Here is a 16,496-nt window from a genome sequence, read left to right on the forward strand (position 1 = left end):
GCATGGCCAATTCACCTGGCCTGCACATCTTTGGACTGTGGGAGGAAACCGGAGCACCCGGAGGAAACCCACGCAGACACGGGGAGAACGTGCAAACTCCACACAGTCAGTCGCCTGAGGCGGGAATTGAACCCGGGTCTCAGGCGCTGTGAGGCAGCAGTGCTAACCACTGTTTCATGCTGTACATCTGTATGACTCTCTGACATTAGGAGCAAGGAGGCAATCTGTATGTGAAGCCACAGAATATTGGAAGGTTGTTAAACAAATGCTTCTGTTAGGTCTTCGCTCTGGAAAATGAGAATGTAGGTATGGAATTCTGGAAAAGGGACCGTGGGGAACTTGCATGGTTCGACAGGGAAAATGGGAAGATATTGGAGACTCTGACAGGTTTAAAAACGGATGAATCCCCTGGCTTAGTTGAATTGCATCCTAGGTTGCTGTGAGAGGTGAGGCAAGAAATTGCAGGAGCTCTGCCATAAGCTTTTAATTCCTCTCTGGCTGTAGGGGAAGTGCCGGAGGACTGGAGGATAGCTAATGTGGTTCCACTTTTCAAGACGTGTGACAGAGATCAACCAGGAAATTACAGACTGGTGAAACTCACGTCAGCAGTAGGGAAACTATGAGAGGAAATTCTGAAGGAAAGTTTTAATATTCACTGAGAAAGGCATGGGTTAATTAGGAATAGTCAGCATGGCTTTGTCAGACGGAGTCGTGCTGAACAAATTGTTAACATTTTACGAAAATTTGATTGAGTGTGTGATTGAGGGAAGCTCAGTTGATGGAGTTTATATGGATTTCAGCAAAGTTTTTGACAAGGTTCCACGTGGGAGATTGATTGAGAAGGTTAAAGCACAGGGAATTGATGGAAACTTGGTGAGATGGATCAGAAACTGGCTTAGTAATAGGACACAAAGGGTAGTGGTTGAAGGCTGTTTGTTTGACTGGAGGCCAGTGCCCAGTGGTGTATGACAGCAATCAGTTCTGGGACCCTTATTGTTTGTTTAGATTAGACTCCCTACAGTGTGGAACAGGCCCTTCAGCCAACAAGCCCACACCGACCCTCCGAAGATTAACCCACCTAGACCCATTTCCCTCTGACTGACCAGACAAGAGAATATCTAATTAACGGTAGGACACTAGAATATACAGAAGATCAAGGGACCTTCGTGTGCTTGCACATGGATCTTTGAAGGCAGCATGATTGTAGGTAAGATGGTTACGAAGGCATATGGTATTCTCACCTAAGTTAGTCAAGGAATTGCGTCTAAAAGCAAGGATGTTAGGTTAGAGCTGTACAAAACATTAGTGAGACAACACTTGAAGCACTGTGTGCAGTTCTGGTTCGACAGCATGGAAACAGATTCTGGAAGTTAAAATCCATACAAGCATTCTCCTATTACCTTTACAGTTCTCTCAGTTTTACCTGTGTTCTACCCTTTGATATCTCCTGGACCATTTGGGGTAACTATAGTACACTCCAGGATTTTGAATGCCCCCTTTTGTTTTGAGGGTCTATACACATGGCTTTATTTGAGGATCCTTCAAAGATATCGCTTAAAACATCCATCCTCCACCAACGCTTCAGCCACACATTCACCCATTCTCTCTCTCTGTTCCTTTATGCACAAGCATATGGCACTGGGAGTAACCCAGAGATTACAACATTGAAGATCCTGCTTTTCATGTCTGCCACCTGGCTCCTTAGATCCTTGTCACAGGATGTCATCTCTCTTTCTCCCTATGTTATTGGTCACAATGTGAATCATAGTTCCTGATTGTTCCTCACACCCCCACCACCCCCAAAATGCCTTGCAGCTGTTCAATGATGTCCTTGACACTGGCACTTTTGAGAAATCAGTCTACAGCTGCAGAAGTCCCTGTCTGTAACCCTCACTGTTGAGTCTACTACAACTATAGCTTGTGCTCATTCCAATTTGCACAGACAACTGTGACTGTACACCCCAGAGGAGCCATCACTCCCATTGTTTTTCAACACAGAAAGCTGGTTGTTGAGTGAGATGCACTTTGAGGCTATTCTGACTACCTGCTTGCCACCTTTCCTCTGACTGATGTGCACAGATTCCTGACATTTTCCCTGGACATGGCAGACAATGGAGAAGTGGCTCCCATCTTTATGGACAGGGACCTAGAGTTCCTGCTGCATGGGTGATGTGGATACAGGGTGTCCTCTTCCCTCAGCAACGTAGGGAAGGTCACTATACCAATAGACAATAGACAATAGACAATAGGTGCAGGAGTAGGCCATTCAGCCCTTCTAGCCTGCACCGCCATTCAATATGATCATGGCTGATCATTCCTAATCAGTATCCTCTTCCTGCCTTATCTCCATAACCCTTAAATGAATCCAGAGACTGGGCCTCCACTACCCTCTGGGGCAGAGCATTCCACACAGCCACCACTCTCTGGGTGAAGAAGTTTCTCCTCATCCCTGTCCTAAATGGTCTACCCCGTATTTTTAAGCTGTGTCGTCTGGTTCGGCACTCACCCATCAGTGGAAACATGTTTCCTGCTGCCAGAGTGTCCAATCCTTTCATAATCTTATATGTTTCAATCAGATCCCCTCTCAGTCTTCTAAACTCAAGGGTATACAAGCCCAGTCACTTCAGTCTTTCAGTGTAAGGTAATCCCGCCATTACAGGAATTGACCTCGTGAACCTACCAAACCATTCCTGCCTGGTCCGAAGTTTCCAGCTGAGTCAGTGCAGTTTCATTCATCTGGAGAAAAGCACAGTAATGTAGGAAGAAGGTCAATGACCTTCTTCGCTTTGCCATGTAAACGCCACCATCTATTCTCTGATACTTTACATTCACTTTGTCTCTAATGTCATACCCAGCTCCCACCAAGACTCAGAAATCTCATTATTGCATTCAGCATCTTTTTTCACTCACTGTCACCTACCCACTGACACCACTAACCTTGCATACCCTTTGCACTGCCTACTCACTGTCTCAGGTCACCTCCTCACGGCTACGCCACCCACTTTGATCTTTCTTAATACTGACTCCCTCTTACTCCAGGATGAAAGCATCGCACAGTAGGGCAGAAAAATTCAAGATGGGTGATAGGCTGCTCTACATTCACCTCCCCTGTGTGGAGAATATCCTGCCTCTGACTGACTGAGTCTAAGCCACTGAACTGGAATTGGAAGCTGCCCTTAGCTTATTGAGCCAGACTTGACTGAGGCCTGCTGACAGCTATGGCAAGTCTTTGTGTCTGTGCTACATAGCAACGCAAGACAAAATTAATATGAAACTAGTACCTCTGGCGGAGGAAGCGTAGAACAAAATGAGAAAATAAAGCAATGCAAGGCAAGTTGCTGTGGGTATCCAGGTAGGCTAAGGATGAGTGAGCACTATGACAGTGAGTGAAGATACCTGCAGATGCAGCCTGGTTCAGTCCGCGAGCGGGGTGCAGGTCCCTGAATGCACATTGTCCTTGCTACAGTATTACAATGACATTTGCCAGTATAGCCTGAGGTGCAGCATTGAAGTGGATCATAGATGAGGGCCCTTAGAGGCTGCAACATGCCGATGTCCACAGACATGGAGTGTGTGTCTGGTTGGTACCCACAGAGCATGCCCTGCGACACTGGTGCCCAATATCCAACATGGAGGACCACCAATAACTCCCTCCACCAATACCCTCCTCTGCCTTGCCAAGCTAGTCCTCACTCTTAATAATTTTTCCTTTAACTTTTCCCATGTTCTCCAAATCCAAGGGGTGGCCATGAGAACTTGGGTGGGCCCTAGTAATGCACGCCTCTTGGTCGGCTATGTCGAACAGTCCCTCTTCAGTACCTACACAGGAGCTGCATCCCAACTCTTCAGCCATTATATCGATGACTGCATCAGTGCAGTGTCCTGCATCCAGGCTGAACTGGAGCAGTTCATCACAACTTCCACCTGCCTTCAAATTCACTTTGTCCATCTTGGACACCTCCCTCCCCTTTTTTCCCCCGCCATTTCCATCTCCAGTAACAGTCTCCAGATGAATGTTTATTATTAAACCCACAGGCTCCCATAACTACCTGGACTAAACCCCCTCCCACCCAGTATCCTGCAAGAACTCCATCCTGTTCTCTCAATTTCTCCACCTCTGTCACATCTGCTCAGACGAGGAGATATTTCACTCGCGAGCATCCCAAATGCCCACCTATTGTGAACAATCTGCTTTTCACCCTCTGTCAACCACACAGCCCTCCAACACACCTCCTCCATTCCCCGTTCCACTGCTCTAAACCCCTCCCAAATGCAATAAAAACAGGGTCACTCTTGTCCTCATCTACCACCCTACCGGTCTCCACATCCAATGCATCATCCTTAAACACTTACGTCAACTCCAATTAGACCCCAACAACAAAAACATCTTCCCTTCCTCACCCCTCTCTGCCTTCTGCAAGGATCGTTCCCTTTGCCAATACTTGGTTCGTGCCACTCTCCCCACCGACCCACACCCTCCCCCCCAATACCAAGGTAACTTGCCCTGCAACCGTAAAAGTTGCAAAATCTACTGGCACCCACCCCCGTCACCTCCATCCATGGCCCCTAGCATTCTTTCCAGGTGATTCAGATGGTCACCTGCCTCCCCTCCAACCTCGTTTACTGTATCTGGTACTGCTGATGTAGTCTTCTCTAAGTTGAGGAGACCAAATGTAAACTCAGAGCATGTTTTGCTCAGCCGGGCCCATCAGGTTGTCTGGACCTCCCAGTCACCACCCATTTTAATTCCTCTTCCCACTCCCTTTCCGACATGACCATCCTCTGCCTCCTCCATTGCTACAGCGAGTCAGACTGCAAATTGGAGGGACAACACCTCACCTTCTGCCTGGGCAGCCTACAACCTGGAGGACCCAACACTGAGTTCTCTAATTTCAATTAACCTCCCTTCCCTTCCCTAGAACCCCTTCCCAGCCCCTCCCCCTCCCTTCCCAGCCCCTCCCCCTCCCTTCCATTCCTCTCATCGACCCTTCCTTCTAGCTACCAACCCAAATTCATTTCTCCCATCGACCAATCAGGTTGTAATCTCTACCTGTTTTTACCTATCCCCAACTCATCACCCTGTGTGTTTGCCCCCTTGCCCCCCTCAACTTTTTCTCCAGCTCCCCTTAACCCCACCCCCAATCCTGAAGAAGGATTACACCTAAAATGTCGACTTCTCCACCTCCTGATGCTGCCTGGCTTGCTGTGTTCTTCCAGCCTCCTGCTGGCCTACCTTGGAGGACCCTCTCAACAAGAGTGAGCTGAAGTCATCAGGTACTGGCCCTGATCCCCCTATCAAACATTCACTGTCTAGCTTGGTCAACACATTTGATAAAGTAGTAATCTGCATATTAATGACACAAAACTTGCCATTAGTAATGTGTTTAATAACCCCTCTTAATAGGCAACTGACTGCTGCCCAATGAGGAATGGACCTCACTGCTCAGTAGGTGTTAAAAAAGTACTGATAGTCACTCCCAAATGTCAAGATAGGCCACACCAGACTTCTTACATTGTTCTGCCTCAGATCTTGCCATTGCCCCTATTTCCCAGGCCCCTATGAGGTTTAATCATTTGTTTCAAATGAATCCTTATTTTCAATACTATTTTCCATATACATAGATTTTTAAATTATCATCTGCACATGTATAATATTTTCATATATTTATGAATGATATGAATATTTATGTCTCACTTATTTATATTTTGTATCGTTACATTATTCATTTAATTAACTATATGATATTAGATTTATGGTAGTTATCCAATTAGCATCTTGTCCAACTGTCTAACATTTTGCTTGCTGGATGGTAGTCCGTATAAAGATTGAAGACCAAATGGTTTGCAGAGAGAATAAAAAAATTAGATATGAACTAAAGAAATAAAAGTGGAACGCAGAATGTTACTAACAGACTATTCTCTGAAAATCAGAATCATAAGCAAAAATGAAAAGCAGAGCAGAGTGTAAGAGTCTCTGAAGACCAGATAGTTGCTCTCAGGCATGAAAGAAATGTTAGCAGCTTGATGTGTCGGGAGCTAGTGATCCATTACACTTCTAATAATAAAATAGAAAATGAAGTCTTTCAGAAGGTTTTGCTGACTGGCTAATTCTGTTTTTTTCTTTCTATGCAGAATGATTCATGGGGGATGCAATATTCATATGCACTGTTCAAAGCTATGAGCCATATGCTTTGCATAGGCTATGGAGCTCGGGCACCAGTGTCTATGTCTGATCTCTGGATAACCATGTTGAGCATGATAGTGGGAGCCACGTGCTATGCAATGTTTGTTGGTCATGCGACAGCTCTTATCCAGTCATTAGATTCATCAAGACGACAGTATCAGGAAAAGGTAAGTGTTCAAACGTATCCTCATACATGGTTTTGTAATTAGACAATTTCATGGTTAATCCCATAAGCACCTCCACATTGAGTAGTTGTTTTTCGTTATTCAGACATGTATAGTCCCAGACACCCCAGGGGACAGGCACACAATGTATTTGATAGCAATTCATAATGCTGAAATCTGCATACTCATTTATTCCTCACTATCATTTATTATAGAAACCAATATTAATTAATGGTCCATACTCCACTCACATTCCCACTTCCCTCTCAGATAATGGAAGATGACTGTGGTGCTACCGGAGAGTTTTCATGTACTTTATTTTCACATAACGAGACATAAAATCAGTTCCATCATTGCTGCTTACATGAATTATTCATCATATGCTTTGTTTTTTTTTATATCACCATGACTTATTCCATAAGGTAAACAAATGCAATTATCATAAAATGCTTTAAATTCAGTAAAGATGTAAAGTTGACATAGTGGTATCAGATCATAGAGCTGCTTTCTCATTAGAGAGAGTTGACCGGTGGTATTTCAACGTGTCTCTGGTAAGGACAGAGCTTGAGGAGAGTCCTTCATGGTAACCTCAGCTGCTATTGGAGCTGAACCCATGATAAACCAGATGTCCCACCAATTGAGCTAACCAATCCCTCACCAAAAACAAATTCAGTGTATCAAATATGACTACATCATTTTGTATTGAAAAAGGAACAAAGCAAGACTGTGGAATTCTCCTTTCAGGAGGATGGGTCAATAGGTGGGAGTGGAAGTGAGGTGGTTTTAACATATGGTACTTAAGTGCTGGATGAGTGCTTGTTGAAATATCTCAACAATGTACCCTGGCTGTATTCAGTAAGCAATCACAGCAACAATAATAGTTATTGGAGGTCACAGCATAGATTATCCCCTGTTTCAAGATTTGTGTTTGTGACTCAGCTCAGTGTTGAAGCATGTTCCTTCACTTTAATATGTTCCCAACATTGTGATTCTTACAGGATTTTGAGAATGATGTGTTCTACATGGTGTAGTATTGCCCTATTGTAACCTATTCAAATTGTCACTCATTCATCACTCAATCCTTTGGAGATTTTCTATTGATTTCCCTCTGCCTCAGTATTGTCACAGCAGAAAGCAGCTTGTGCACTGTCAGAAACTTTCTGAAGAGTTTGCTCTAAGATATTTGACAAGTGGTTAACTAAAATTAACCTAAAAATGACTGTTGCTAATGGCATACAATTTGTAATTCTTGAGAGATTCCTTCAAAACAAACTACTTATATGTAGTGTAAAATCTTATTCTACTGCCTGAAAATAATTAGATTTAATCAGCACAGGGAATGGCTAAATTGACATGAGCAAATTTTGACAAATGCTTATTTTCACAAATTTGGATGAACAGCCCTTTAGAGGTGATTTGCACCAATTCGGATGCATACAGTCCACTACTAATTAGGTGTAGTCTAGACAAAATCAGCCACAAATTAAGGATATCACCACTGGAATTTGCAGTCTAAATTGTCAGTAAGTGAAGAACAGATGTTCTTAATAAACATGAATTAAAATAAATCACAAGTCTTTGTAAAGAAATTATTCAAGCCCAGTTAACATTAGTGCTGATGTGAAAGGGTAAAATATGACAGGAATTGAAATGCTGAATTAAATTGGTGCATCTGTAGATCAAAAAGGTTTTAGTTTAGAACATATTCAAAATAATAATTTGTTCTCTTGCTTGACAAATTATGCATAATATTATTTTATACAATATTATTTTAAGCATACGGGGCTGAATCATACTATATTTTGGGTAAGTATCATTTACATCGAATTTACTGGAGAGCTTCTCACTGTTAGGCTCAGTGTTTCCTTGTGCCATCATCCCAATCACCTCAGTAACTACCTACAACAACACTATAGTACCCTTCTTGACTAAAGCTAGTTGGCTTTTGCCACTTAGTAGCCGGAGACTACTGCTGGGATATCACGGAATAGATTGTTATCCCTCACACCATCTTTAAAAGACCATTGTGCACCCAGGCAGTCTGAAACAGTCCTGTACTTTACCGACATTGTTGCACAAGAGGGATGACCTTTCCCCAAATAGTAGGGAAAAGGCCACAACACTGGACTCTGCTCACCTCCTCTGAGGTCATTGTGTGCTGAGCTGTCTTGAAGAATGCCCAGCACTGGAAGAAGGCTGATTACCTTCTCTGCTCTGCCACCATCTTCTCTCTGTTACTTCACGCTCACTCTCTCTCTGTTACTGCATCAACCTCCCACCAAGGCTCATGATCTACTGCTCCCACTATTGCATACAGCATCTTCCCCACTCACTCTCACCCCATCTAAACATTCCATACTACCAAACCTGCACGGCCTCTGGAACTCCTTATCACTCACTTGGGTCACCTCACCACTGATCATCTACTTGCACGAGCACTAACAGTTGTGCCACCCTCTTTCTTCTTAATCAATCCTTCCCTTTTCTCAAAGCAGGAGAGAACATCCTCGATGAGGACAGAGAGAATCAATATAGATTATGTGAGGCCTACATTTAGGTCCCCAGTTCCTACAAGGAGAAGGTCCTAATCCTGACCTCCTTAAACAGCTGATAGACCATTTTCAAGAACCTGGACTGATATTGGAACTTGATCTTAACTTACTGTCCTGGGACCCACTGATTGAGAGATGTCTTCCTAGACACAACTAAGCACTACTCCCCACCAACTTTGAGACATGGTTATTTGGTTGAGGCACATGCAGTAACTCTGCTGCATTAGCTGCCAGCACATGGTATAGGTGTGATACTGACATAACATGGTGGCAGGACAAGCTGCCTGGCTTTGTGCCTGTGCCAAAAGGCAATGCAAGGTAAGACAAGACAAGGCAGAGCTGCTGTTAGTATTTAAGTAGGAATAAGATGAGTGATTACTGGAGAGCCTGCCAGCAACCCTGAGGTGCAGCCTGGTCCACTGTAGGAGTGGAAAGGACATGTAAAGTGTCATTGTAGCAGCATTGTTGTAAAAGTTGGCAGTAGTCCTGGAAGTGCAACATTAAAGTGCTAAAGTGCTATGTAGTTTGGAGTGTGCCATGATGTTGTCGAGAGGTTGCCAGTGTCCATGGAGTGGGCTGCATGTAAGAGCTATCCCTGGACCATGGCTTGTGATGTTGGTGCTGGGTGTCCAAGATGGTGGTGAGGACAAACAAAGAACAAAGAAAATCTACAGCCCAGGAACAGGCCCTTTGGCCTTCAAGCCTGAGCCGATCCAAATGTACTGTCTAAATCTGTCGGTCAATTCCTAAGCATCTGTATCCCTCTGCTCCCCACCTCCTCATGCATCTGTTCAGACTCATCTTAAATGAGTCTACCGTGCCTGCCTCTACCAACTCTGCTGGCAACATGTTCCAAATGCCCATCACCCTCTGCGTGAAGTACTTGCTGTGTGTATCCCCCTTAAATTTCCCACCTGTCACCCTGAAAGCATGACCTCTCGTTATTGAATCCTTCACCCTGGGAAAAAGCTTGTCTCTATCCACCCTGTGTATACTATTCATGATTTTGTAAACCTCAATGAGGTCACCCCTCAATCTCCTTTTTTCTAAAATAAACCTAACCTACTCAACCTCCTTTCATAGCTAGCACCTTCCATACCAGGCAACATCTTTGTAAACCTTCTCTGCACCCTCTCCAAAGCGTCCACATCCTTTTGTAATGTGGTGATCAATATTCTAAATGCGGCCGAGCCAGGAGTAGGGACTGAGCTGAAGTCACCAGTACCCACTCTGACTTGCATGTCAAGAATTCCAGTACCTGATTTCTAATCAATCCTACAGTATAATTAATAGTTGTAGATTAATGAGCTGACATTTCCAGTTAATGAGGGTGCCGACATGCAATAATCGCCATTAATAGCTCTTTCATCGCTCCCTGGCAAGAATCTTGTATTGACATCTGGGCATTTTTGGAAAATACAAGCAATTGCTCCTGACATCGAGAATGACCTCAATGATCTCCTCACATAGTTCCTTCAGATTCTCCTGGAGTGCTTTTTTCAAATGACTTGTTTTCTTTAGCGATGTAGCATCTATTACTTGGTATTTTGCCTCATGAGTTGAGGCAAATAAAAAAATACAGGCCCAGATTGAAAACTGGTATTGAAGAACAGCTGAAGTTATTGTAGTTAGAAAAGGAACACGTGCTCACGGGACAAGAAGCGATTACATTTCTAATGATTAAGTGAAAAGAATTGCATGCAGAAGCCTCTTCAGCTGCACACGTGTAGGATTTTCAGCAATTCAGCAAGTATCAGGCATTAAAAAGGCTGTATGTCAAAACGTAAATTGTGCCACGATTTTGTCAGTTCAAATGACCTATTTATGAAAGAGGAACCTGGGTTCAGTTCCCACCTCGGCCAACTGTCTGTGTGGAGTTTGCACATTCTCCCCGTGTGTGCACGGGTTTCCTCCGGGTGCTCTGGTTTCCTCCCACAGTCCAAAGATGTGCACGTTAATAAATTGGCCATGCTAAATTGCCCATAGTGTTAGAGGCATTACTCGGGGATAAATATAGGGGAGTGGGTTACTCTTTAGAGAGTCAGTGTGGACTTGTTGAGCCAAATAGTCTGTTTCCATACTGTAGAGAATCTAATCTTATAGTGAGGCCAGGAATCAAGCAGATTTGTTTCAGTCATTGGAACTGACAAATGTGGAAACCGGTGTGTCTGCAAGAAGCCCAGGGAAATGAAGACCTAAACTTTCTTTTTAGCACTTGAGCTCTCATGCTCTCAAGAAGAACCTTCACAATGACAAAAAAAATCTTTCAAGCCTCCCCTGAGCCTACTGATTCTTGGCACTGAAACTGCTGACAGTTAAAATGGCAATTGACATCTCCCAGGATCTCCTGCGGGTCACCCCCTTACCCAATACCTGCCCTGAATTTTAGCAAGTCACATCAACCAAAGTGCACCAGAAAGAGTCAAGATGCAGCAGTCTGTAGCCAAGCCCTGGGCATTCAGAAACCCCAGCAGTGGATATCTCAAGGGTTCAACATAGACAGCAGCCTTCTTCAGCTTTTTGAGACCAATAGGAGAGGACTTCAAAGGAACAAAGTCTTCTTCAATGAAAAGTACAGGGGTTGTTCAAACTGTTTATTATGTCTACCATTGAACTAATTATCCCATTCAAATTTGACAGTCTGGTCTGCAACTTCTCATTTACATTGTAAGAATGTTTGTGATTTGAAAGTTGTTTGAATTGGCGGTTCTTTAATCTAATGGAAGTGGGGATTGACAATAACCAAGCAGCCCCCCACAGTTCTAAAGGAAGGAGTGAACAATTCAGTGGAATCTTTGAATTTGCTAATCCATTATTGGTTGTTCTGTAAAGCATTGGAGTGGCCTTTCTTCTTTTGATACTTCCTTTGTTCTCCCTTTGTTTGTTCAATCCAATGTGAAGAGGGCTGGTTAGCTCAGTTGGTTGGCAGGTCAGACAGCTGCTGTCATTGTCAAGGATCATGAAGGGGGCTAGATCCAACTTGGCAGAGGCATGATAAGTAATTTCACACACCACTCAACAAAGGCATTCAGCTGCAAGAGGGGCCCAACACTGGTGCTACCTTAAAAGCTATCACCCAACTTGCAAGTGATTTTAAGAACCTCTGCAAATGACAGAATTTTGGAAACTGAATCCCTACTAGAATTGTGGGACCATTTGTAAGTTGGCAAGCCAGCTTACTTATCTTTAGCTGATCCACAGCATTAGCAGCTTTCAACCTTTGAATTTCCCTGCAAACAAGAGAGATAGGAAGGAAAACCAATCAATCTGTTAAAGAAAGGATTTCTAACTAAAAGAACTGTAAGGGGAGGTTACAAGGACCCATCAGCTCTTAGGCTTTTGAGGCTGTATCAATGTCCGGACTGTGAAGGCAACTGCACCATTCTCGCATTCCTGTCTGGAGGCATTGCTTTAGGATTTGAGATGTATCAGCAACGAGATACACCCAATTCAGTCTCTCCAATGAAGCAACACAGAAGGGACCAAAGATGTCAGAAATAGAGGTTTGCTCATTTTAAACCGGATTCAGATTACAAAGAACGTCCAGGGCCAAACGAAGGCAGGAAAAGTGAATGCCAAACTCATTCCCACGCCAAACTCCACAATCTGTCTTGCCCAATGTTCCCGCCACAGTTTTCCCCAGAACAACATATCATGCAGATTCACTCATTCCTGCCTCCAAGCTGCTCAGGTCTGAACAACCTGCACTCGTACTCACTATGTTGCTCTCTCTCTCTTTCTCTCGCTCTTGCTCTCTCTCTCTCCATTGCCTCAAAGTCATCCTGGATAAACATTGCTGTCCCTTCCTGTATGCACAAACTATTGAGAACACTCACACATCTGTTTTCTCTCCTTGCAGGATGAGAGAACATTTAGCATGTGGCAGAAATTCAGGAGTGGACTTATTGGGAGCAGCCCTTCAGTGACAAACATTTTGACAGCCATAGGAAATGTATGCCTACTTTGTCCACTTGACGCACTGATGACCAGACATCAGTGGTGGTGATGTGACTTCTGCTATAGATCCTTATCAGAAATGGAAGGTTGGGCTACAGAAGCTGAAATCCAGAATTGAGGGTTAATAGAATTTTCAATTGCCATTTTAAGTATTTTAGCTATTTAGTATAAGTCCAAAATTGGGGTTCTCAATTGCCTTCAGTCAGCCTTGTCAAGCCAGGAAGAGAGTGGAATAAAATCAGGATTCTTATCCATCATCACCTTCATTTAATTCCAAACCCAAACCCCTTACCTGGAAAATCAAACCCAATGTATCCAGAGGTAACAGAAGTGTTTTTGGAGATATTGTCGTGAGTTCCTGGATTTGGCAGGGATTATAGCTGCTTTCTCACATGGAGGGCACTGGAATAGGTGACTGATCCACAGAAAGACTCCCACAGCTTTGAGAACCGCACTTGCAGGGCCTTTTGGTTTGCATTACAGATGGGAGATGGAGCAGAGGACACAGAGAGGGAAGGATCTGCACAATGCTCTTTGCCAGCTATGAGATTGATTCTCCACACTTCCTTCCTTTGTATGTCAGCTTATCCTTCAAGTGAGAGGAAAGAACTTCTGTGATGTTGCACTGTGTTTGAACAATTTACTCACCATGGTTGAATAGTATATAAAGAAAGATTATGGTGGATGTATTACTGACATCATTGGAAGGTGGTTGAGGATATGGTGAAGTGTCTGGGTGTTATGTATTGAGTCCTGAGTGCCAGGGAATGCTGAGGATAGAGTGATGGTGGTGTGCAGTATGAGAGCTTGGTCGTGTAGAGAATAAGATATGCAATGGATTTCTATGTGATGTCATTACCTTCTTGTGACATTGCTACTTGTGCTCAAAGTTGCTGGGAATTGCTCATGGTCAGCACTCCTACTATATCCTGAGAGCTTTCTGTCCACATTCTGCCCTCCAATCCCTTTGATCTAAAGTGTCTTTCTTCCTGTCCACTTCCATCATGAAGGCCTTCAGCATAATATCCATGATCCTGGGACCCTCTCTCTGCTCTAGAGTTTTTTTTTCTTGAGAATTGCAGCAAAAGTATTCAGTACCAGCTTTTGCTAATTTTGCAGTTTTACTTCAAGTCAGACAGACTGCCTTTAAGAACAGGAGACTGGCAGCACTATGTGTTATTAGCACATGCCACTCATATTACTGTTGAGCACAGAGGCAGTGGGAAGCACAGGAGCTATTTGGCACAGTGCTGCCATTGTGTAAATGGCAGATGGTGACAAATATACTTGCTGCCTACTTTCACCAGAACTGGTGTAGACCAGCCATAAATCATGAGCCCTGAACCAAAACGTCTTAGTCCAAGGTGAACACTAGGGACACTTCCAAAAATATCACACCCAAGCATTTGTAAGTGTATAAGCTGGACCTCAAAGCTGCAGGTAAAGGAATTGTACTTTGAAAAGCTAGAGAAATAAAAAATGGAAAATTATTTCCACAGGCTACTAACTAGGCAAATGACTGTATTCCATCATATGAGATGATGTTTGCCAATCAGTGGCTTCCTGTGTGCTAGGCCTGGCTTGGTATGATGCAGAATTTGCACTCTGGGATATCAGTGTCTGCTACATTTTCTGCAGAGGAAGGCAATGAGCTGAGGAGATGGATGATTCACTGCACTCTGATTTCTCTGCACTCTCTTCCTGGCCAACTGAGCTGTTCATTTCAGCTCACTTCTGACATTCTTCCAAATGGTCAGCTTCCAAAGGCCACAGTCATCAGCAACTATCTCCCAGTTGTTGGAGTCAATACACTTCACCTCCAAAACCTGCTTGTAGGTGTCATTGTAGTGAAGATATGGACATCTAGCAGGACATGACTTTGTGGAAAGTTCTTCCTATGAAAGGTCTTTGGGAATATGACTCTCACTTATCTCATGAATGTAACTGAGCTAATGCAAAAGTCATTGGTTTAGTACTGAGTGTATGCAGCTGAAATTAGCACTCTCCAGAACCTTTGAGTTGATGACCTTGATCTGCCAATAGGTACCAGGAATATGTCCGATATCGTGAGGTTGGAAACTGTTGAGCCAGTTCTGCTGCCTCACATATGTTGAAAGGTCAGAAGTCACATGACACCAGGTTATAGTCTGACAGGTTTTTTGAAATCTCAAGCTTTCGGAGCGCTGTCTCTTCGTCAGGTGAAGGAGCAGTGCACTAAAAGCTTGTGATTTCAAATAAACCTTTTAGACATCAACTTGGTGTCATCTGACTTTGTCCATCCCAGTCCAACACTGGCACCTCCACATCATAGAAAATGTTGCCCTGAAGTCATTGTGAGAGGAAACACAGGTGCTGGAGGCTTGCTGACAGTTTGGTCTTCTCAGTCAGGTTGCTGTTGTACCAGAACTTCTTATCTGGCATGGATGCAAACCTTTGGAATCCCTGTGTTTATTTCAGCATCAAGTGACAGATTACAGATGATTGTGGAGTCAAGATATGTGAAGCTATCAATGACCTCCACTGTCAGTTTGTCAATGGAATGAAACAACATCTTGAGCCATGTTATTTGTCTTCCTGATGTTAATGATTAAACCAAGCTACTTACAGGCCTGAGAGGGCATGTGCATTTGCTGCAGTAGGTACTTCTCAGTTTGAAATATTAGCGTAGCATCATCAGCATTGAGCAAATCTCCACTGAGAACTTTAGTTGTGGATTTAAGATGAGCAGTGTTAACCAGCTTTCCATTCTGTTATGCAAGTAAACACCCTCTGTAGCTGATCTGAAGGTGATCATAAGACAGCAGCAAAGAGAATATGCCATAGAATGTCAATGCCAGAGCACAAGCCTGTTTGACCTCACTGTGGATCTCAAAGAGTTCTAATATTGCCCTGTCATGTTGCCATGGAAAATGGAAATACATGAAGAAACTTCAGTGTGGAAACCATTTTTCAATAGGCAACAAGATATGTAAGCAGACAATGAGCAGACACTTAAAGGGGAAAGTTAAGAGTTTTTTTGTATATTTGGGGAAGAATTATTTTAAGTTATTGTTGAATCTGAGTTAATCCAAACATTTAAGAATTATTTTAAAAATAGCTTTTAAGGAATGAACGTAAACATGGGACTGGAGTTAATTGTTCTCTTATTTGATACTGTAGGAATAGGCACAATGAGTTGAATTCTCTACAGACATTTCTGAACTTACAAGCAATTATGCTGGAAAAAAAACAATAATTTGATAACCATTGGAAATGAAAACATGATTTGTATTTGAAATATTTGAGATGGGCTAAAAATCTATTTTGTTACACATTTTGCATTGTAAAATTTATGTCTGAAATAATTTATTCACTATTTCCTCAGTTTTCGATTTAATATAGGTTAATGAGATAAAATATTCAGGACTTGTTGCCAACTCAAGTGATTTGACAAAAATAAAAGCACATCATCAAAGCTGTAATAACATCAGTGGTTAGTGTTATGGGGACATAATTATAATTGAGAGCAGATTTTAAACTACTCCAAGCCTGTTAAATAAACATTAGTAACTGCATTAAATAGCTCATAGTCCCAGTAACTGTACACAATAGGCTGAGTATCTGTACCTTGTGATTCGAGTAAACCAAGAAAGACTGAAA

The 16,496-nt window shown here is 43.1% G+C and overlaps 1 protein-coding gene across 3 annotated transcripts in view; it reads left to right on the forward strand.

Annotated features, from left to right (window-relative positions):
- The window catches only part of LOC140477969 (potassium/sodium hyperpolarization-activated cyclic nucleotide-gated channel 1-like), a 279,875-nt gene that overhangs the window by 118,728 nt on the left and 144,651 nt on the right, over positions 1–16,496 (forward strand). For all 3 annotated transcript variants that reach the window (XR_011960770.1, XM_072571643.1, XM_072571644.1), the window contains one exon: positions 6,133–6,351. Coding sequence is in view for 2 of the 3 variants with exons in the window: in XM_072571643.1 (XP_072427744.1) it covers positions 6,133–6,351 (219 nt within the window). In the remaining variant the exon portion in view is untranslated. The remainder of the gene's footprint in view (positions 1–6,132; positions 6,352–16,496) is intronic.

Source organism: Chiloscyllium punctatum, chromosome 1, assembly GCF_047496795.1.
Source record: "Chiloscyllium punctatum isolate Juve2018m chromosome 1, sChiPun1.3, whole genome shotgun sequence".
Lineage (NCBI taxonomy): Eukaryota > Metazoa > Chordata > Chondrichthyes > Orectolobiformes > Hemiscylliidae > Chiloscyllium > Chiloscyllium punctatum.